This window comes from Salminus brasiliensis, chromosome 1 (assembly GCF_030463535.1).
Source record: "Salminus brasiliensis chromosome 1, fSalBra1.hap2, whole genome shotgun sequence".
Classification (NCBI taxonomy): domain Eukaryota; kingdom Metazoa; phylum Chordata; class Actinopteri; order Characiformes; family Bryconidae; genus Salminus; species Salminus brasiliensis.
This window is the reverse complement of record NC_132878.1, coordinates 15,993,412-16,015,127: the sequence shown is the minus strand read 5'-3', so window position 1 is coordinate 16,015,127 and position 21,716 is coordinate 15,993,412. Positions and strand designations below refer to the sequence as shown.

Here is a 21,716-nt window from a genome sequence, read left to right as displayed (position 1 = left end):
TGAGCTTTGGCTTGAGCTGCGCACCGTACAACGTCACGCCCCGGAGTTGTGACATCGGCGACGGCGCATAACAGCCAGTCCGCTGTATTGCTAAACTGACTGTTTGTGTTTAATTCCTGTCGTAGAGAGAAAAGACTGTCGAAATGTAGTGTTTTCACTGTGCATTAAACTCCAGCTGTCGTTTTGAAGCCCGTAAGGTAAGGTTATTTTATGCCGGTAACGTTGTCACTGCTGGCTAACCTGGTTAGCCGGACGTCGTCTGCTAGCTAGCTAGCTAACGTTCACCAGCTAAGCTAGGAGCCCAGCGTCGTCAGATTAAACACAGCTAGCTAATATTTACACACAGTGTATAACAGTAATTCTTCTAGCTAGCTTACATATGTAGAATGTAAAGCGTGTGAAGTTATCTAGTGCTTGGCATGGTAGTTGGTGAAACATTGGCTGCTAGCCTTAACCAGGGGAACTGCGTGTAAATGACTAGCTAGCTAGGTTAGCTAGCACTTGCTACTGTCATTAAACGGTAGACTAACCATCTTTAAAGGCCTATGTTCCACATTTTTCTGTTGTTAAATTATATTTAGGTTTCAAAACTATATTTTAATTGCTTGTCCGTTGTCCAATCTCTCTTTACCTCTTATTATCGTGCTTTTAAGACTGATGTACATTTACATTCATGGTAGTGCTTAGTTGTCCACTAAGAAAATGGCCCTTAAATCTCCAAGCTTCAGTACTGCCAAATGTAATGCCTAGCTCTACCATATACCTATAAAAATAAAGGTCTTGCAAACGGTTCTTTGAGCAGTTTCTTAAAGATCCATTCTTGTAAAAGAGACCTCTGAATGTGAACCTCTCTTTAACAAGAAGCAACAGTGGTTATACTACAGCATCACTCAAATAACCTTTTGTCGTGCCTTTATTTTTAATAGTGCACAATTCTACCAAGGATGCACAATGCCCAAGTGCTCGATATGTTTACTGCACTGTCTGATTGTTGGAGACCCCACAGTTAGCCATTTAATCACAAGCTTTTAATAATTGCTAAGGCAAGTGGTCTTGAAAGAGATGGGTCTTCAGCTGGTGTTTGAAGACAGCAAGCTGTTGCACACACAGGAGAAGTTTATTCCTCCGCCTCGGTGCCAGGACAGAAAAGTCTAGATGCTTGTAATCCACGCATCTTGAGGCTTGGTGGCTCAAGCTGAGCCATACCTGAAGCTTGAATGGCTCTTTGTACAGATTGTGTTTTGACCCATGCCATCTGGTATGGAGGGGTTGGTGAGTTTTTGGCTTTGTAGGCCATTGTCAGAGTTTTTAAACCTTAACCTGGATACAATATCTGGTTACATACACCACACTGTTCCAAATACATTGTATGGACAAAAGTATTGGGACACCTACAAGAGCTTTAATGGCATCACATTCCAAATCCATAGGCATTCATAGGAAAAGCAGATTGCATGGCTAGGTGCTTGCTTTTATACACTTAAGGCAGTGGGACTGAATTAAACACCTTGATTCAAAGATTAAGTGGAGTGTCCACTACTATTTGAAGATAGTCAGCGACTGTCATAATGTCACAGATCATTTACAACATTGTATTGTGCCTCTTTCAGAAATCAGTCCAGGCTTAATCGCTATAGCTTCTAGTCAGCAATGATTCTCCACATTGTAAAGAAATCAACTGAAATTTGTTTGATTATGCTGTTTTGTGACTTTTCTTCTAGGCTATTTGTCATCCTCCAGGTGATCAAATGCACGCAGGACTGCATAAGGATAGACCAGATCCATCTCAAGAAGCCCACAATGCTGCCAAAATAGTGACAGTCCTCAGAGGGAGAATCCACCTTGAACTTGCATGACTCCCAGGAACTTTCTATGCTTTGGCTTTCCCTCATCTTCAGTATCCTCATAATCAGAAAACCAGGTGTTCCTGGACTCTTCGAATCCCTCACTAAAAGCCTACGAGTGCCATCAAGCCATGCTCTTCTCCCTGCGTGAACTGGTGCAATGGCTTGGCTTTGCCACCTTCGAGCTGTTCCTCCACCTGGGCGCGCTGCTGGTCTTCAGTGTGCTGGTGGCCCTCCAAGTGGACATGTTGACCCAGAGCATGAACTGGTGGCTCGTGTTTGTGCCACTGTTCGCCGCTGACGGCCTCAGCACCTACTTCACAGCCATCGTGTCCATCCGCCTGTACCAGGAAGGGGAGAAGCGGCTGGCCGTGCTGCGCCTGCTCTGGGTCCTCACCGTGCTCAGCCTCAAGTTGGTGTGCGAGGTGCTGCTTTGTCAGAAGCTGGCTGAAGGCGTTCAGGCTTCGGACACACTCTTCGGCCTCATTATCTCCCCGCTCTTCATCCTCTTGCAGCTCCTGATGATCCGTGCCTGCCGCGTAAATTAATGCGGAGAGGATGGACCACTAGTCCATTATTTGGCCCACCCACATGCCAACGGACATATTTCAAAGGACCCACACAGTATGAGAGTCTGTTTTGCATTATTGGGAGGTGAATGCAAGAAAATAATTTCATGAATTGATTGGTTTTTAATGTAATTCATTGAGCTGATCTGACTCTAGCATATAAACATGGTGTCGTTGCATCCACTCACAGCTGATGCTAAAAAGTAATGTGCAATTTTTTCCATTTGTGATGTCCCAAGTGCTGAGCGAGATTTGTTCTTACTTCTCTCTCTGAATTCTGTTACTTTATCTGTATAATGATGACATTTTTGTTTGTATATATTGTAAATAAATAAACATATAAACTTTCATCCGTTCTGTGCATTCCATGCCTCCCCATTTATGATTTATGATACCTGCACTCAAGCAAAGCATTACTTTCTTTTCTTTTTTTTAACGGCTGCGAGAAGTGGTTAGCGATTAGAGAAGTAGGCTTGGCACTAGAATGTTGTCGGTTCAATTCCCTGGACCTGCAGGAAGCGGGGGTGGGGGAAGTGAAGGAACAGCACTTGCTCCACCCTCAACACCTAACCCCCTAATTGCTCCTGGGGTGCTGAGATAGCTTCTTACTGCTCTTACTGTGTGTTCCCATGTTCCCACTGCCCCTGTATACATACATACATGCATGTGTGTGCGTATGTGTACTCCCACAGATTGCAATGACTTCCCTTTGCACTTTTAATAATTTTCTGAAAAAGGGGTTGTCTGCTTAATAACTGGTCAACCAGCATTGGCATTTCTTGCATTTCTTAGTCCTATGAAGTTGTGCAGTTGTGCAATATGCCTTATGTCTGTGCTCAATTGAGGTAATGGGGCATCTGCTCATTTATTGTTTCTTCTGAAATTAAGGGTATTAAAAAGTAACTGTAGTAACTGCCTCTGTTGTCCAAGTAAGGCTGTCTGCTACATTTTTGGTGCATTGCTGTGAGAATTTGATTGCATTTAGCAACAAGAGCATTAGTAAGGTCAGGATGTTGGATGATCACCTCCCCAACTCCAAATCCCAAAAGTACTGTATGGAGCACCATCATCATTTTAGAGAATGTAGTTCCACTGCGCCACAGCTCAATACTGGGGGCTTTATATCCCTCTAGCCCACGCCTTGCATTAGACATGGTGCCACTAGATCCATGTTCATCTGCTCCAGAGAGTCCTGTTCTATTGCCCATATATCTCTACATGGACTTGACAGGATGTGTGTGTGTGTGTGTGTGCATGCGCACACATTTGCACATCTGTGTCACCTATGGGTGCAACTTAAAAGTATCTAAATGCAGTCATTAGAACTGGTGTCCACAAACATTTGGTGAACAGCAGGACTTGTTGAGCTGGGTTGTACTTTCCATTGTGGCCAGCAACTGGCGCTGTTGAGTTAACTACTGCTGCCTGTGCGGTCACTGCAGAAAATACTCTGCTCCACGTTTATTGCAGCAAGTGCTGACCAAAACCAAGAGCTCGTTCATTACTACCATGGGCTAAACCAAGCGACACTGCACTTCTGCCTAGACAATGCCACAACATATGGTGTCTTATCATGTCTAGGACTGAACTATTGTTCTAGACCCAACAATCCTGAGACCTTAGCATAAGTGTGAGAAGGCTCATGCCCATGCTCATGCATTACACCCATTTATAGTCTGTTTTAATGGTTTCTGGTTTTTTATTGTTGCTGAACTTTGCCTGGACATTGTGATGATTAAAAAAAAATAAAAAGCCCTGATCATTGTGTACTTGGGCATCTGGTACAGCCCATTGTGTCTGTAAATGTCAGCAGCTAAAGCCTGGTCACAACACAACCCACACCTTAAAATAGACTTACCTCTCTCTCTCTCTCTCTCTCTCTCTCTCTCTCTCTCTCTCTCTCTCTCACACACACACACACACATAAGCACAGAACAGCTCATTCAAACACGTGTGAAAGAGAGATCCAGGCTTTATTTATTTACTTCAGTTCACAGTCCTTACAGCCTGCCCGTGCCGCTACGAGTGTTTGACGAGGCTCTGGCTGTAATCGCCTAATAAGCTGTAAGCAGTTTCTTAATAGCCGAGTACAATCTATATTTACGTAGCCTTAATTAATCTTATTACACCTGGATCATGTGAGCCATCATTTCCTACCGGCTCAGAAGGCGATCTGCCCCATTAGGACAAGAGTAGGAAAATACAGTTGGGCATGTCCCCGTTTAACCACTTGAAATCAAATGAAATCAAGTTTATTGATCACATACATAGTCATACACTGTGCAACTAGCAGGGAACTGAACTGATGACTGTCTGGTCACAAGAAACTAACATAATTAATAGACAACATCATAGATAGATAGACAGACAGATGGTATATAGGTGGGTATATAGACATACAGACAGACAGACAGACAGATGGCTATATATGTGGGTATATAGACAGATAGATAGATAGATAGATAGATAGATAGATAGATAGATGGGTATATAGGTGGGTATATAGGTGGGTATATAGACATACAGACAGACAGACAGATGGCTATATATGTGGGTATATAGACAGATAGATAGATAGATAGATAGATAGATAGATATATAGATGGTATATAGGTGGGTATATAGACAGATAGATAGATAGATAGATAGATAGATAGATGGGTATATAGATGGGTATATAGATAGATAGATAGATAGATAGATAGATAGATGGATGGGTATATAGGTGGGTATATAGACATACAGACAGACAGACAGACAGATAGATAGATAGATAGATAGATAGATAGATAGATAGATAGATAGATAGATAGATAGATAGATAGATGGATGGGTATATAGGTGGGTATATAGACATACAGACAGATAGATATATATATAGATAGATAGACAGACAGACACACAGATAGATAGATGGGTATATAGATAGATAGATATATAGATAGATAGATAGATAGATAGATAGATAGATGGATGGATGGGTATATAGGTGGGTATATAGACATACAGACAGATAGATAGATAGATAGATAGACAGACAGACACACAGATAGATAGATAGATAGATAGATAGATAGATAGATAGATAGATAGATAGATAGATAGATAGACAGACACACAGATAGATAGATAGATAGATAGATAGATAGATAGATAGACAGACAGACACACAGATGGATAGATAGGTGGGTATATAGACATACAGACAGATAGATAGATATAGATAGATAGATACTGTCTTTATTGATCTCAAAGGAAATTTAGCATCCAGTAGTATACAATAGTATAATACAGTAATTAAATAACTAAATTAAGAAGATAAGTACTCCTACACTTAAAATACAAAACACATGCCCGTGATGTGCAAAAGTAAAGGAACTCAGTAAACTATATACATCCAGTTGAACAGTACAGTCAAACCGGTTAAAGAAGACATTGAACTCGTTTGCTCTCTCTCCTCATTATCGTCTGCTGTACAGTCAGCCCTCTGGTCTTTATGGCCTTCCAGACCTCCCTCATGTTGTTCTCCTCTTAATAAGGATAGATTGCATAAAATATAAAAAAATAAAAACACAATATAAATATGCACATTGGTAATATGAAAATACATATTTAGATATGGAAATAGCAACATATACACTTAATATACACAAAAAGGACTGAACAGCTGGTGTGCAGTGTAACAGAAAACACGTTTACTGATTTATTTAAACACTATTATTTTTTTTACTTACTTACTTCAGCAATGAGCTTATTTTAATTCAATTCCTAAAATCCAATACCAATGTCATAATTAATGTGTATGCTAACTCTCTCTGTTACTGTATTAACTGCCTTTTCACGCATTTCAAATAATAAAAAAACAAGCCCACAGGCTACAACCAGTCTAAATAAATAAATAAATAAATTAATTAATTAATTAATTCATATTTATTTGGCTTGTGAGAGGTGTAAACGTAAATACGCTGTTCTCAGACTTTACGGAAAGGGTTAAACCTCTCGCAGAGGGTTGGGCTTGGTGCGTTTGACTGACAGGGCTTACACTGTTGTTCACAATAGAACACGGGCGTGCCTACTGGAGAGGGCGGGGCGACTCGTCAAAGAGGGCGTGTCCCGAGGCGAGTTCAGCGCATCGAACTGGTTATGTCGTCACGTTCGCAGGTGCAGAGGGTGGTCACCCGTGCTTAAGACACGCCCATTCTCCAAAAGACACGCCCTCTCGCCATGCGAGAAACGCCCGTTGTCATTGTAAGACACGCCTACTCGAGGGACGTCACTGCGACTGGGGGCTGGTCGCGTTTCCACGAACAGAATGCATAAGGCAGGCTGCTGTACGCTTCAATTTGGGAGAAAAATGAATATTATGGCACATGTTTAAAATATTCAGACGCTTGAAAACCGACCAGCTGGCGGAGTGTTTGTTTCCCATGCGCGGTAGGTTCAGGTTTTAAGGGCTGCTTGCTTTGCTAACGCCGGTTAGCATGTTGTTAGTATTTTACCGTTCACTGTGTTAATTCAGCTTTAGCATCAGTATTAGCTGCGCTAGCGCCGGTTAGCATTTTGTTAGCTAGCGTTTTGCCATTCAGTGCTTTAGTGCATCAGTGCACTGGGGAAAGGTGGCGTGCGTCCTTTTAGCGACATGCAGACACCGAGGTGGATGTGAAGGTGACGGCGTTGCCCTAGCAACATGCGCGCGTTATTAATATTAAGGATAAATAATAACATGTGAGGACCGTGGAGGTGTATAGGGTTTAATACAAGACGGGGAGAGAGAGGGTATGTTTGTAGTGACGTCTCTCCAGTAGGCGTGTTTTGCGAGGGGGGAGTGCTTTGTAGCCTTACGGGACGCAGCGAAGAAGAAATCCTACGTAGGAGAAAGAGAGAGAGAGAGAGAGAGAGAGAGAGAGAGAGAGAGAGAGAGGAGGTAGACGCAAACCGCGACCCTCAACAGACAGCTCTCCCCCTCCTTTTAACCCTATCCCCCCCCCCCATCCTGCTCCACCTTGTCCTCCTTCATCTCCATCTCCGTGATGTCGAGCAACGGGGACGTCGGCGTGCTCCGGCAGGAGGAGAGCGCAAGGATGCCTGCCTGGAAGCGGGAGCTGCTGGAGCGGAGGAAGGCGAAGGGCGGCGAGGCGACGACGAGAAGCGGCTCCAAGAGCGAGGACGAAGCCACGGGCGCTGAGGTGAGGCGTCACGGCGCGTCCCCGGCCACGTCTCCGGTGAAAACAAAAGAGCCGTGGCCGTCGCCTTCCCCTTCCCCTTCCCCTTCCCCTTCGCATCCCAACGGCCGGGCGACGGAGACGGACGACGATGATGACGGCGTGCCGGAGAGCCTGGTGCTGAGCGAGAGCTTGGGACCACTGCAGGAGAACCCGTTCATCAAGCTGGAGAAGGAGCGCAAGAAGCGACGGGAGAGGGAGAACGCGGCACGTCCGTTGCAGCACGTACTGGAGCTGTATGGCAGTGTCCCGGGCATCCGGACCATCCGCGCCGAAAACATCATCATCATCGAGTCCGACCCGGACTACTTCCCAGAGGGCGCAGGAGGGCTGAAGCATGGGTCCAGACCCCAGCAGAATGGCACGGTGAGTGGGTACAGCTCTCTCAATGACCTGCTGGACTGCAGAGGTAGTCCAGTCACGGAGATCCGTGCCAGGGAGGTGGTCGTCTATGACACAGCGCTCAGCAGGAGCGAGGAGAACTTGAGCACGTTGGGACGTCCATCGGGTGACTTGACAGAGCTGTCTGATGGTCAGGGTAGGGTCAGCCGCATGCTTCAGAAATTCGACAGAAACTATGGAAAGTTGCAGGGCAAATCGCGGAGCTCTGAGAACCTCCTCGAACTGGACACTGGGTCGTCCAGGATGAGTACGCGGCCCAGGGCTCGGACTGACTTTGTGCCAAAGTATGCAGCGAGTCCGCAGCCCAGCTCGCCCATTCACATCTCGCAGAACCAGCTGGTGACTCCAGCCCCAGTCTTCCAGAACAGCCAGTCTTCCAAAACAAAGCCACCCAACTCATCTAGTGAGTCAGTCAGCAGCACCCCAGCCTCGGGATCCCCACAGCTTGTATCTTCCTTCCGGCGTCGCTTTGAGGTGAGTGGGGGACGTGGCATCACCGTCAATCCCAGAGAGGAGGCTGAGCGGACCCAGGCCAAGCCTGTGAGGGAGAGGGACTGGGACAGCACGGATGGGGCCTCCAAAGCCAAGGTGCCATGCTCTCCGGAGAGCCACCGCGCCCGTGCCGAGTTGTCTTCAAGCCCTGCCACCGCTGCCACTGAGCCACCCACATCACCCAGCTTTGAGATCCGCCCCTCTCCTCGTCCAGATCTGTCCACTCTGCCTGCTGGCGACCTGCAGGCACGTGCCCTTGCCAACCTCCGCCTCCAGTCTCGAAAGTCCTTTACTGTCATCCCCAAGCGCCGTGAGGCTGCTCCAGAGCCCTCCAGCCCTGCCCCGACCTTGGCACCCTCCAGCCCTGTCCTGTCCCTGGCGCCCTCCAGCCCTGTTCTGTCTCTAGCGCCCTCCAGCACGGTCTTGTCTCCGGAACCCCCCAGTCCTGTCCTGTCTCCGGCGCCTACAGTGCCAACCCCCACTTCACCCTCCCCCTTGTCAGCTGTCTTGACCACAGAAAAGGTAGCGGTGACCCCGAGGCCTGTATCGCCAGCCAAAACGGACCTTCCCCAGCCTGTATCGCCCCTGCTCAGCTCAGCCACCCCGATCTGTGATCCCACGCCGCCCTCTCCTAGCTCTCCCTCAAAGTCTTTGCCGCCCCCAGCACCAGAGGAGCCCAAAGCTGCCGACAAGCTCCCTGTCACAAACATCGATGATGTGGTAGTGGAGCCCTCGCCGCCCTTCCCTAGCCCCATGGTACAAAGGAGGAAGGGCAACACGTTTACTGTAGTCCCGAAGCGCAGGTCCGAGCCCCAGCCTGCAGCTACTGAAGCACAGGAGCCTGCTTCGACACCCCAGGGTTCGCCGTCCACACCACAGGCTCCCTACGCCCAGCTGGGCACCCTGTTGAAAAAACGCTATCCAGCAGTGGAGGAAATCGAGGTCATCGGGGGCTACCTCTCCCTGGGCCGCTCCTGTCTGTCCAAAACTGGCTCCACAGGAAAGAAGGTAAAATATATCTGTTATTATATATTAAAAAATCGAATGCGCTTTTCCAGCTGATATGAGCAGATGCACACAAGCACTTATCAGCTGAAACTTGTAGAAGTACAAATCTTAGTGTTTGTCTTCACCGCAGAGTTGATGTCTTTTCAATTTGTGCACTGTTTGGCTTGAGGAGAAAATAAGATCAGGCAGTCAGTGGGATTTAGTTTCACTTCACATCAGATCAGAACACAACCATAAAACTACGCACATAGTCTGAACAGACTTTTCCTAACACTGACGCAAGCTTTGAGTGCCTTTATAATTGGCTGTTTTCCTTCTTAGACAAAAGGGTAATTCTATGGACCTCTGCCACACTCTGCCACAGTGGTGTGCCATGTTTTATTGGGTTAGCTTGTACCTGAAGCGTATTGACCTTCCAATCCCATCAAACTCTTCTGCGAGTCATGGGATTTGGCTCAATAACTGACGTGATCTGTCTTTTTAGCTCACCCACCCGTCAGTCTAACTTGTGGTCATACTGTGTGTTTCAGACAGATTTACTTAGGTTAGCCATTAGCTAGAGCCCCTTTAAAAGCTTATCCTGTCAGCAGAAATCAGAGACAAAAATCCTGATGGTTTCAGTTGTTGTCTTATCAAGCACCATGAATGTTCATAGACCATTCTACAGTTTATTGCTCCCCTAGTACTTCCTTGAAGTTGAACAGAAACTCTTGCTCTTTGGGGTCGGGTGATGAGTCATGTGCTGTGAAGTGTTGCACTTGCATATGTGAGCAGGGAAATGAGTAAATGGCTGTGAGTTACCCTGGGCAAACTGCTGCCTTGTGGTTTAAGAGTTTACAAGAACTGCAAAGGTGACCCTTTTTGTGCACATATATAAATAGCACTGTGCAGAAGATTTAGGCACATTAAACATAAGGACAGTAAACAATTAACAAGAATCTCCCATTTTGAAGAAAGTACTAGTCTGAAGAACATAGCTTGATTCCAGATTGTTCAGTTCCACCAACAGCTCACCTGATTTAACATCATTAAGCTCTGATTTAACAAACCAGGTGTTGGACGAGAACTGTACTTCATACTAGACTCTCATAAGGAGAGCTTTGGAAATGTTTCAATGAACATAGTGATGTAAAACTACTACTTTTTGTATGAATGGCATTTGTATCTATTTTAATATTAGTATTTTACAAAGTAAATAAACACTTACTGACCAGATAAGGGGCTTTGTAAAGTGCCTAAAACCTTTGCACAGTGCTGTATGTAGACCAAATAACATGGCAATGGTAGAAAATACTTTGTACATTAAATGGCAAGTGTGTTGTTACTGTTAAAAGTGTTTATTTTCAGTAGATTTTTACTTTACCCAAGTACTATGGAAAGTAAATTAGATAATACGTTGACATTTTCATTTAGGCTTTCAAATGACCTGTTGCAAATCAACAGCCAGGAGTTATTTTTCTTAGCCAGTCAGTTGAGTTCCCTTGCATTTAAAAGTACTGAAATATTTTACTAAAATATCTACCAAGTTCATATAAATAGAAAATACATATGTAATCAAACTAGTTTTTGTGCAAAGATACATACTGCCAAACTAAAAGTTTTTCAAGCATGCATTAAAACATTGAGCTTTTTCATTTATATACATGAGCGTGATTTTAATGTATATACTTTTAAACTTTCTCTCATGTATATTTTGGGTCTTTACTTTCATTTCATGTGAGAGAAACCTTGACTAAGTTCTCCTAAGTAGGTTAAAAGTTCTCTGTACTTTGTCCACCACTGCTCAGAAGTATAGTCCTACACTTTCTTTGAAATGTGCTACAGTGTACAAATCATATAAATAACAGAATTTAAAAAATGGAGCTGTGCTGCAGGTTTATTATAGAGAGTTATCTCTATATCCTCTTAAATATAAGGTGGCTCTTTGAGTGATTCCATAGAAGAACCACGTCAACCACAACCACATCAAGTAAAGGTCCTTTAGATCTTTAAAATGTCCACTGGTGGTCCATCTATGGCAGCACTCAAAGAAGAAGCAATTGAAGCACCTTTATTTTTAAGAGTATATAGTAAGAGGTTATTTACTTTTGTTGAGGCATCTACACCATTTCTTTACACACTGGCAAAGTATATCTCCAATATCAACACTGTGCATGCCAGAGTGGAATCAATCCCCAATCCTATTTAATAACCAGTGACAGCTCCCTCTCTATAATCTCTCTTTGCTATAAACTCCCTCGCCTCTCTCTGCCTCTCTCTGGCGTCCAAGCAGTCACGCCTAGGCAGGTACAATACATCTCTTTCCAAAGCCTGACAACTGCAGCACCTGTTACACTGCCTCTTTGTGCACTGTGTTTTTGTGCCCGCGCTCAGCTGGGATTGGTGTATTGTGTGCTGTGCCGGTTTTGTTTTTGTTCTTTTGCTTTCAGCTCCTGTTTTGCCCCCTGCCAAGATCATTTTCTGGTTCGAAGCTTGGGCTGGAACCAGGCAATTGTGTCGACATGAAGAGCATGCAATTTTTGCAGAATCTGGGCACCGGGTCAGCATAGGACAAGCACAGTCTTTAGGCTGGTCTTTCTCTGACAGTTGTCCCTTTAAGCTTGGCCGGAACATAGGGATGATTTTTTTTTTTCACACAAGAGAGCAGTTTTATGGCCTGATTACTTCATTTGCTGTTTGCTTTCTGGGTTACCCAAGCTGAGCTGGTTTGGACTTTGCAGTTCCTGCTTGTATGTTTTATGATATGTAAAAAGACTTGACTGTTCCGCGAAATACGTTAGTCATCGTTGGTCTGCTGGTGCAAGGGAAAGATATTACAGCACTGTCTGGCACACAGCGCCTAAAAATATAATGTTAGCAGGAAGACAGCGTTGACTAAATATATACTGGTGTGAGACTGACTGGTGATCAGACTGGTGGGATCATATTAGAAAAACTCTAGATTAAAAAATATAATAACTAAAAAGCTGAGAGATTCTAGGCTTGAACTAATTAGGGCCTGTCCTCTTTTACTGGAAGGCCCCTGTGGTCTGGCCTGAGATGGTCAGAGAATGAGGTTGTGGAAATGGCCTGGCAGGAGGCTAAGCAGGAGGCTAGGCAGCATAACTTGTTTTTCAAATATAGTTCATGTCACTTGGTCTACACCCTGCTAGTTGTACCACATTGGTTAATCAAGGTTTTGCTTTGGTGCACACTTGTGCTATGAACTGCCTCTTACTGCTAAAAGTGTAGGCTAATGTAGATCATATAATGCATGTGTACCTGTTATAAAAATAGTAAGTGTGTAACTTGGGTCGGAGTGAAAAATGCTGTTATTTTGCCTCAAAACGTGTTAAGCTCTGCTTTTATTATTTTGGTTTATATTACTGGCAAAAGCTCCCAGAGCTTGCATATTATACCGTAGTTTTAACAGTGTAACAAAAATACTGTATATATTCCTGAGTCTTACTGGATAAAGTTGCTGTCCTCTCATTGGGTCCTCTCAACGCGATGTGCTGTTAGCTAGCTGAAGAAACTGTAGCCAGTTAGCCTTTAACTTTGCCCCTGCTCGGCCCCCTGAGTTTGGCCTTCTCGAGTCTTACCAGTAAAAAACTAAGCTGATACTTTCCCTTTTGATGTGTGGTTAGCTCCAGTTTGATAGTCAGCTGACAGGAGACCAGTTTGTTTTTGATGCACATTTGTGCATTATTTAATGTACGTTTGTGCATAAGTACATTATTCAAGATTGTTATGATGTTTCATTGTGTGCCAAGTTTGAGCTCCCTTCTCTGGACACTGGCACTGGAAAAGCCATGGTCACAAGGCCTGGTTTGCATAGCAACCTGTATTCCCATAACTAGCAGAGGCTAGTTGTTTGGTGCTGCTCTCTCCGGTATCAACAAAACCATATTCTCCTATTGCCATCGCGCTTCACCTTTGCCGGCTTTTGTATGACTGGGTTTATGTAAATTCTGGGGGTGAAATTGTAATGGTTCAAGATTGAAAAGAGTTTGAAAGAGTTTAGGGGAAACAACTGTGTTTGAGGTTCATAGTTTGTCACTTCCAACTCTCATTATTGAAGTATGCCAAGGAACATACAGTTTGACATTCAAGGGCCCCTTCAGATAAATAATAGTCCTTTAAGAACGGCAAACAATAGTGTAAAACTAGTGTTTTTGTTGTGTTTATTGGGATATAAGCTTTTATACAAATGATTACAGCAACTGAAACCTATACCTAGCCACTTCCTCATTTGCCAGAAGCACAATGGTGAATCAGTCCTAAGTAAGTAAAGTGGTGTTGTCTTTGAGGGGAAAAAGCCCACTGTGATTTGGGAAGTGAGGAATGTGTAGGCCTTCATAGTAATGATACTGAGGATGGAGCTGTTTGAGGATAGCCTTTGAGGATAGAGAGATGGCACTAATCTGAAACATCTATGTGTGTGTGTATGTTTTGCTGTACTTCCTCTGGCAAGCACTGTGAGGTTTGCTGTCTCCACAGTCTCTGTTGTTTGTAATTGACAATTGAGCACTCTGTAATTAGTCTTTTGGGTGCTAAGCTTATGACTGAGAACTGTAACCAGCCTTCTGGCCATTGAGTTTATAATGTAGCAGGGTAAATCAGAGTGGTATGCATTTATGAATGAGCCAGAGTGTTAGTGATATTTATAATATACCGCCTAAAATCCTGTGTACCAGTGTAACAATACTGGTGTCGCTGCAGTTTGTTCTAAAGGAATGGTTGCCAGTTCCCACCCACTGACTAGGATACCTTCAAACACATGATGCCACCAGTGTTGTCCCCTTTGACCAGGGATCTTATCAATCCAAGTCATCGGTGTGGTCTGTGCAAAAGTTTGGACATGTCACAGGTTGTGATTACAAACTGTAAGCTAAATCACATTTCAAAGCTTTATAAATCCTTTGACTCTTCAAACCTTCTACTAAAATACATCAAACATGGGCTCCTCTAAGCAACTGGCGAAAGATCTGAAAGCAAAAGTAGTGGGCTATAGTGAGGCTATAACAAGATAGGCGAGTTTTTTCAGATTGTGTTTTCTACAGTGCAGAATGTTATTAAGAAATAACTGTTTAGGGGAACTGTGGAGGATTTCCAAGAACTTCCAGAGAACCTGAAAGCTTAGCTTGGTCAAGAGAGCCAGTGCACTGTTTCACTGTGCAGCATTGCTTGCACAAATAATCTTAATGGAAGAGTCATAAAAAGGAAAGCTTATCTGTGACCTTGTCACAGTGTAGTATACTACAGACGTATGCTACAGAACATCTAGTGAAGCCAGGTGAGGTTTAGAAACAAGTGCTTTTGACTGATTAAGTCAAAATAGAACTGTTTGGCCACAATCAGCAAAGGTAAATTTGGATAACTGCATCATATGTTGCCCACATTGGTCTTGTGTATACTGATAGTCATGATTTTAGGATCAATATCAGAAAAGAAAAAGTGATCTTGTACTATTTCTGCTGCATAGTTTTCTTTGGATTTTTGGGGTTTTGTCAAAAAAAAAAAAAAACTTGGAACTTGGAAAAAGAAAAGAGACTAGTCCAGTTAATACAGGCAAGACAAGCATGTGAAGTACACCATAACGTATTGTACTAGCTCAGGAAGCATGAGTTCGTTAACTTTACCAACTAGCTTAAGTATTATCTGATTCCATGGTTTATAGATATAGGGTCAACAGTGAAGTCACGGTTATTGCCAGTCTTTGTGTGTGAGTGTCTTAGTGTGTTGTAATCACTTGGGAGCTGAAGGAGTGCCATGTAGTAGCTTTTACTAGAGATTTAATTTCATGTATGTAAGCTTTATATAGTTAGCTTAAAGCTTTATACAGGCCCAGGTGACTCCTTCCTTTTGTATGCGGGTTTGTATGTGTGTGTGTGAGGGTGGATAGCGATACACATGGCTGTGTGTGTACACTTTCTTTCCCACACCTCTCTTTCTGTTTGTTTATATGGCTGGTAAAACGCGAAGCTTTCAGATATTGTCACTTAACCCCATCACTGAGTTTCTTGAGATTATTGAGTCCATAGATTACAGATAAGGAACATTTCACAGAAAAGCTATTTAACCTTCACTTAACCTCCAAGCTCTTGAGAACCCAGTGAAGATTTTGCTGTTCTGTGATTCTGTTAGATTCAGGAGTGACCAATGCTGGTCCTGGAGATCTACCAAATCTACAGAGTTGAGATCCAGCATACCTGCTTCAAGTATTGATGTCCTTAATGAATGAATCCAACTAGGGGTGTAACATTCTCACTTTTTACATATCAGTTTGCTTCTGTGCTGGGGTTCTAGCCCACGGATTGGTTTGTATCACAGTTTAGCATAGCTTTTTTCACAGATGTCTGAGGTATCTGAGAAACTGGTAAGGACATTATGTTTATGTGGCATTTATTTGTTTAAAAAAACACACATTAGAATACATAGAAATGAACATACCATCCATAGTAAACTCAGTATTTCAAGTTACCATCCAGTACCTAGTTTATCTAATCACCCCTTCATTGAATGAAATCAGATGAGCTCCTGGCTGAATTGAACCATAGTCAGATCCACACAGTGGCTGTAGTTGGAGATAAAAAACACTCAATTCTTCTAACTAACATATCAGTAATTTTACTGACCAACAACACCATCGTCTTACTATTACTGTATTTGTTTATTTATATCTCTTGGCAAAAAGTCACTGCTGAGTTTAAACAATGGTGTATCCTAGGTCATGTTCACATAACAAAAACTGATTTGAGACGTGAGACAGATCTGATATTTTCAGGGCTGTGTAAACATGTTGAATCAGATATTTCCAGTTCAGATTTGAGTCACTTCCACATGTGGTCCTAGATCGTATATATATATATATATATATATATATATATATATATATATATATATATATATATACGACTGATGGGTGTGCGACATGAATATGAACAGTCTGATCTGATTTCATGCGTCTTTTTGCTGGTACATTACAGACAGATACAGTTCACCTACATTTATGAATGTGGGGACTGGCATCTGATACATGCAGTAAATGGCAGACACTTCCTGGAACACTGTGTTTTCTTTAAGGGACAGTACCCATTCATTACTAATTATTACTTCACACCAGACATGGTAGCGGCATCGTGCCATTAGCAGAACTCTCCTATATCAATCAATACAGCCTTTCTTACTGATTGCAGTCTGTGTATTTTTGGTGATATTATATCCAGAATCTGGGACAATAATGCATGACCGTAAAGAGTTCCAGCTTAAGCTGTTCCAGCTAAAAGTAAGTAAGCATTTATGGTAAACAGGAAATACAGATACGGCTCTTTAATGATATGTAAATTGGTTCCGGAGCAGGGATCACCAGTCTTATCTACAAAGGTTGATTTGCTTGAATACTGAGACCAACTGATTATAGAAAAGGTGGAATCTGCTTGACTGTGAGGGGGAGCTTGCAACCAGAGTAGCCCCTTCTTATAGAGGTATTTAACTCTTTAGCAGGCTTACAAGCAGAAGCTGAGGTGTGTATTTGTGTGAGTTTATTTAAATTCAACACCTACAAGGATGTTTGACGCTCTTAACCATGCACACACAAAAAGCTGGAGAGGATGCTACAGCAGCCTTCTTCCTGTGTGTGTTCTGACGCAGGTCTAAAAGTCCACCATGTTTAATAATTGACCAGTGAGAACCTTCCCTCCACCTTGTTGCCATCATGCTGACTTTATAGGCCCAGACACACCAAGCTGATGAGGTCAGTTCTTGATCAGTTTCTATCAGCTACCGGTCATCTGATGCCTTTTGTGAAAATTTGCACTAGGAGACAAAGCAAAGACCAAAGCTATAGCTGGCTGTAGCACAGATGCTTAACATGCACCTGTGCAAATGACATAGTTTGTGAAAACTGCAGCGTACATAGTAAAGAATATATAGTTTGAATAACCTGAGATGTCTGTGTTTAAGATAATCTTTGTGTGTTAAAGTGAAGGTCAGTCATTGTTTACAGGGTGTTGGATTGGTTAAAAAGGAAAGGCTATTTAAAAGTTCCTTTTATGATGGGTTTGTGAGAAAAAATGATAAGCTCTGTTCTGATTGGCTGGTTTACATCACTGTGCTGGCTCACAGGAGCTGCATAGCATGCCATAGCTTTTTACACTTGAACAAACATTTGCATTTTGTTTATGTAATTACTGGATGGTGGTGCTGTCCTTTCAGTGTCCCTGTGACGCAGTGTGACATTAGCTTGCTGAAGAGATTGAAGCCATGTTAGCTTTCAGCTTAGCATTCACCCGCTTCCTTGGGTATAGCTTTCTCCCACAGCGTTTGTGAGGTCAAGTCTGAGTAGCAATTTAGTCTGAGGTAGTCCAGCTTGTTTTTGAAAGAGCAGACATTGCAGAGAAGAGATGGTAAAGCCAATCCATCCAAAGCCATGGGTTAGCCTTTCGCCTTTTGCGCTCCACTTTAGCGGACACTGGCACCGAAAAGCTGCGGTGACGAGGCCTGCAAACCCGTATTCCCATAACTAGGTGCTTCAGGCTTTAGGCAAGTCATTATTAGTTGTTTATTATTATTATTATTATTATTACAAGAGGGTCATAAGATTGGTTATCAGCACATTTTTTTGGAGGTGCCGACAGCACATACATTGAGTAGCCACCATTATGTGGTGATATGTGAATGATATCACTTTACCTCCCTATGTGAAACTAATCCCATCCAAATAGGGGTTTTGTGGGTGGATGGGTTAATGGATGGGGGGGGGGATCCATATTACTGAGAATGGATACAGTATTGCGAAACATAATATTGTTGTACTTCGATGTATCGATATTTTCTTATACCTCTTACACTGGTAGTGCTAAAACGTTTGCTGCTGGCACTGGGGCTGAAAACAGGGGCTATTCTGAGTGAGCACATGCTTTCGAAAGTGGTGTTTGCTTGCTTTCCTTGTGCTGATTCACAACTCTCACGCTGATTCAGCTTAGCTTGTTTACTGGACAAAATAAACTTTAGGCGACAGCTGGCCACTGACGCCGTCTGAGGGCTGACCGTCGACTCTATCCTGTAACTACACCACCTCCCCTCTCCCCAATCTCTTTTCCTCCCTTTTACTTCTCTTCCTCCTTTTTTGCAGGCCCCTCATCATTCTCTCTCTCTCTCTCTCTCTCTCTCTCTCTCTCTCTCTCTCTCCCTCTTTCCTTCTCTCCCTGCCCCTCTCTTGACCTTTGATCTGCCCTAAAGCCTGGCACATGGCCAAATGCTCTTACAGACATGGCATACTTACAGGCACTGCCACTTGCCTCGGCTCACTGGCGCGTATGCGTGTCACTTTATTATGTCGGTACGTGGCTTGGCATTGTGACACAGCGTTTGAACTGCAGGTAATTAAGTGAGCTTGAGCTCTTATGTGTCTAGTATTGTATAATGTCTTTAGGGCGTGTGTGTGTGTGTGTGTGTCACACGGCCACCACGACAGCACACACAATGGAGTCAATGTAATTAGAATTCAGACTGCAAAGCGCCACTGTCGTTGTCATGTTTAATTCAAGATGCATGTGTGTGTGTGTGTGTGTGTGTGTGTGTGTGTGTGTGTGTGTGTGTGTGTGTGTGAGCGAGAGAGAGAGAGAGAGAGAGAGAGAGAGAGCACAAGGGCCAGAGCACCAGATATAGAGGAGAAAGTGTGGAGGCCAGTGAACGTGATGAGAGGTATCAACTTTGCTCTGTGAGTGTTTATACGTCTGCACTGAAGCTCAGACAGGTCATCAAACAGGACAGGCAGGAAGCTGCAGAAGAAAGCATCTGTGGCCGAGAGCTGTGTCCGTGGCGTTTCAGGCATTCTGGGTGTTTATGGTAATTTGTTTGTAGCTACGCAGTTGTAAAACAAAATGCAAATCTCATTCAAATAAACTCGGCCTTGCGTGCTCCGCACATGAAGGGCTGCTGACAGAAACACTCTGCGCTGTCCGAGTGGTGTGATATGAGTGGTGTGATTATGAGCGTGTGTTTATGCGACTGTTTGTTTGCGCTTTCGCGTCTTTGTTTATCTGTGATAAGCCTGTTATATCGGAATGTGACGGTTTTAAACCAGCACCCCCCCTCCCTCCCTGCATATCTGTTTCTTGCTCTCTCTCTCACTCTCCCATTCCGTCTTGCTCTCATTTTCACAATCTCACTCACTCTCTTTTCTTCTTTCTTTCACAACGCTCTTTCACTGTCATTCTTGTGAGCTCACTATTTCTCTTTCACTTCTCTTTCACTTTTTCCTCATCTTTCCTTTTTTAATTTTTCACATCTCTCTCTCTCTCTCTCTCTCTCTCTCTTTCTTTCTCTCTCACCGCCTCTTTCTCTCTCTCTCTCTCTCTCTCTCTCTCTCTCTCTCTCTCTCTCGCCTAGTTCCTCCCCCCACCCCCATTGCTCACGCTCTCCTTCATATATCCATGGCGCCTGTCGCCGAGCAACAGAGGCCACAGCCATTCTATCCCATCATTAGAAATCCTGAATAAGGAAGCACTTGGTTGGTTGGTTTTCTCTCGCTCGTACAAGCGGCCTCTCTCTCCGGCTCTTGCTCTTGCTCTCTCGCCCCTTGTTATTGTTGTTTTTTGTTTGTTTTTTAGTGTAGTTTTAGTGATTACTTTGTCCGAGGTCAGACTGCCAAGCTTTCAAACTGATGGTAAATTGAGAACATAACTCATAGTTCACTTGTTTATTTGGTGACTGTAACTAAGAAACATTCCCTTTTTCGTCCTCCAAGCAAAACACTGCCTGAACATTACTGAACGAAAGGCTATCACTCATTTCCGTTTCCTGTCCATACAGTTCATTCTCCACAGAATGTGTACAGCCAGTCCCATTCTGTTGACCTGTGGACTGCTCTCAAACCGATAACATTGAGCTGGCCACAGCCTTGTGTGAAAATTTGGGCACCCTTGGCTCTTTTTTTCTTTGTAATGTAGTAAACAACTTCAGGAGCTACTCAAACATAAATTACAATAGAAACACTGCCTTGTCAGGAAAAGCACAATTACTTTATCTCTTTCATAACATTTAAACTAAATATTAGCAATTCAGGCCTGAGGCATGTAACCAGTTGTAATTGGGCACTGCCAGCTAATTCAAATTGTGGAGCTTTAAACATTATTTTTAACAGTGTCTTCAAAGCTTGTACTAACACTCATCAGCCAAGGGCTTCTCTGTGCAACTGTCTAAAGCCCTTAAAAGGAAAGCAATCAGTGGCCACAAGGCATAGGAAGGCTATAAGAAGAAAACAGCTTGTGGTTTCTGCAGAGTGTTATTAAGAAATGGCAGTTCAAGGGTAGTATATGAAGGATAAATATGAAGTCTGGAAAGGCAAAAAACTCTCAAAGAACTGCTCATAAGCTGGTGTGGAGGCAAATCAACCCCCCACTCCATGATTGCGAAGAACCCCTGTGAAAGTTTTAAGAGGAGTCAGGAGTGATGGTTAACCGTTCTGATGTGCAGCATTGCTTGCACAAAGATAAGTATGGACTCTGTAAAGGGGGCCAAGTTTTTGCACAGGCCTCATTAATGATTTCTGATTTTACTTATAGATTTTATGTTATAAAAGACTTATGGTCTTGGGTTTTATGTAGAGCTATATCATGATTATCATTTCGTGATAAGTTTTATGACTTTAAGTATTGTCAATGCTTAAAGAACACTATCAACTACACGTTTAATTACAAACAGTATAATTGGATGCACTGCAGCACATTTTGAGTATAAATCACTATACTCAAGAGAGTATTTGAATAGTAATAGTAAGAATCTGACTCTACTGAAGCGTTTGTCTGTGAGCATGTGTATCATAATAAATATTGTGTATCATATATATGTATGTATATGTCTTTAAATATTGTGATATTATATATATTTTTTACCATACTGTCCAGCTCTAGTTTTATGTTTGATTAGCTACAGATGTTGTGTTTACTACTTCACATGAAAAAAAGACAATATGTGTGAATTAGCCAAGAATTCCCAAATGCTAAAACACATTATACATAACACACACACAGGCCACCAACTGTCAGGCATAGATCATGAAGGAAGTGATTATAGTGTTTCTGTAAACTAAACACAGTATTGTCAAACACACCTTGATGCCACTAATGTTGTTATTGCTTTAACCACTTCTTCTGCTTCAGCAGATGTGTTTATTCTTTGTTGGCTTAATGTCC

At 43.1% G+C, this 21,716-nt stretch overlaps 2 protein-coding genes across 2 annotated transcripts in view; both read left to right on the top strand.

The window, feature by feature from the left end:
- Positions 1-42: 42 nt before the first annotated feature.
- Positions 43-2,763, top strand: tmem203 (transmembrane protein 203). Its single transcript, XM_072673246.1, has 2 exons — positions 43-197; positions 1,722-2,763. The coding sequence occupies exon 2, from the start codon at positions 1,976-1,978 to the stop codon at positions 2,390-2,392; it is 417 nt and encodes a 138-aa protein (XP_072529347.1). The 5' UTR covers positions 43-197; positions 1,722-1,975; the 3' UTR covers positions 2,393-2,763.
- A 3,933-nt stretch (positions 2,764-6,696) lies between these two features.
- Positions 6,697-21,716, top strand: part of tprn (taperin) — a 32,388-nt gene continuing 17,368 nt past the window's right edge. Inside the window, exon 1 of the mRNA XM_072673226.1 lies at positions 6,697-9,537. Coding sequence (XP_072529327.1) covers positions 7,444-9,537 — 2,094 coding nt within the window. The 5' untranslated portion in view covers positions 6,697-7,443. The remainder of the gene's footprint in view (positions 9,538-21,716) is intronic.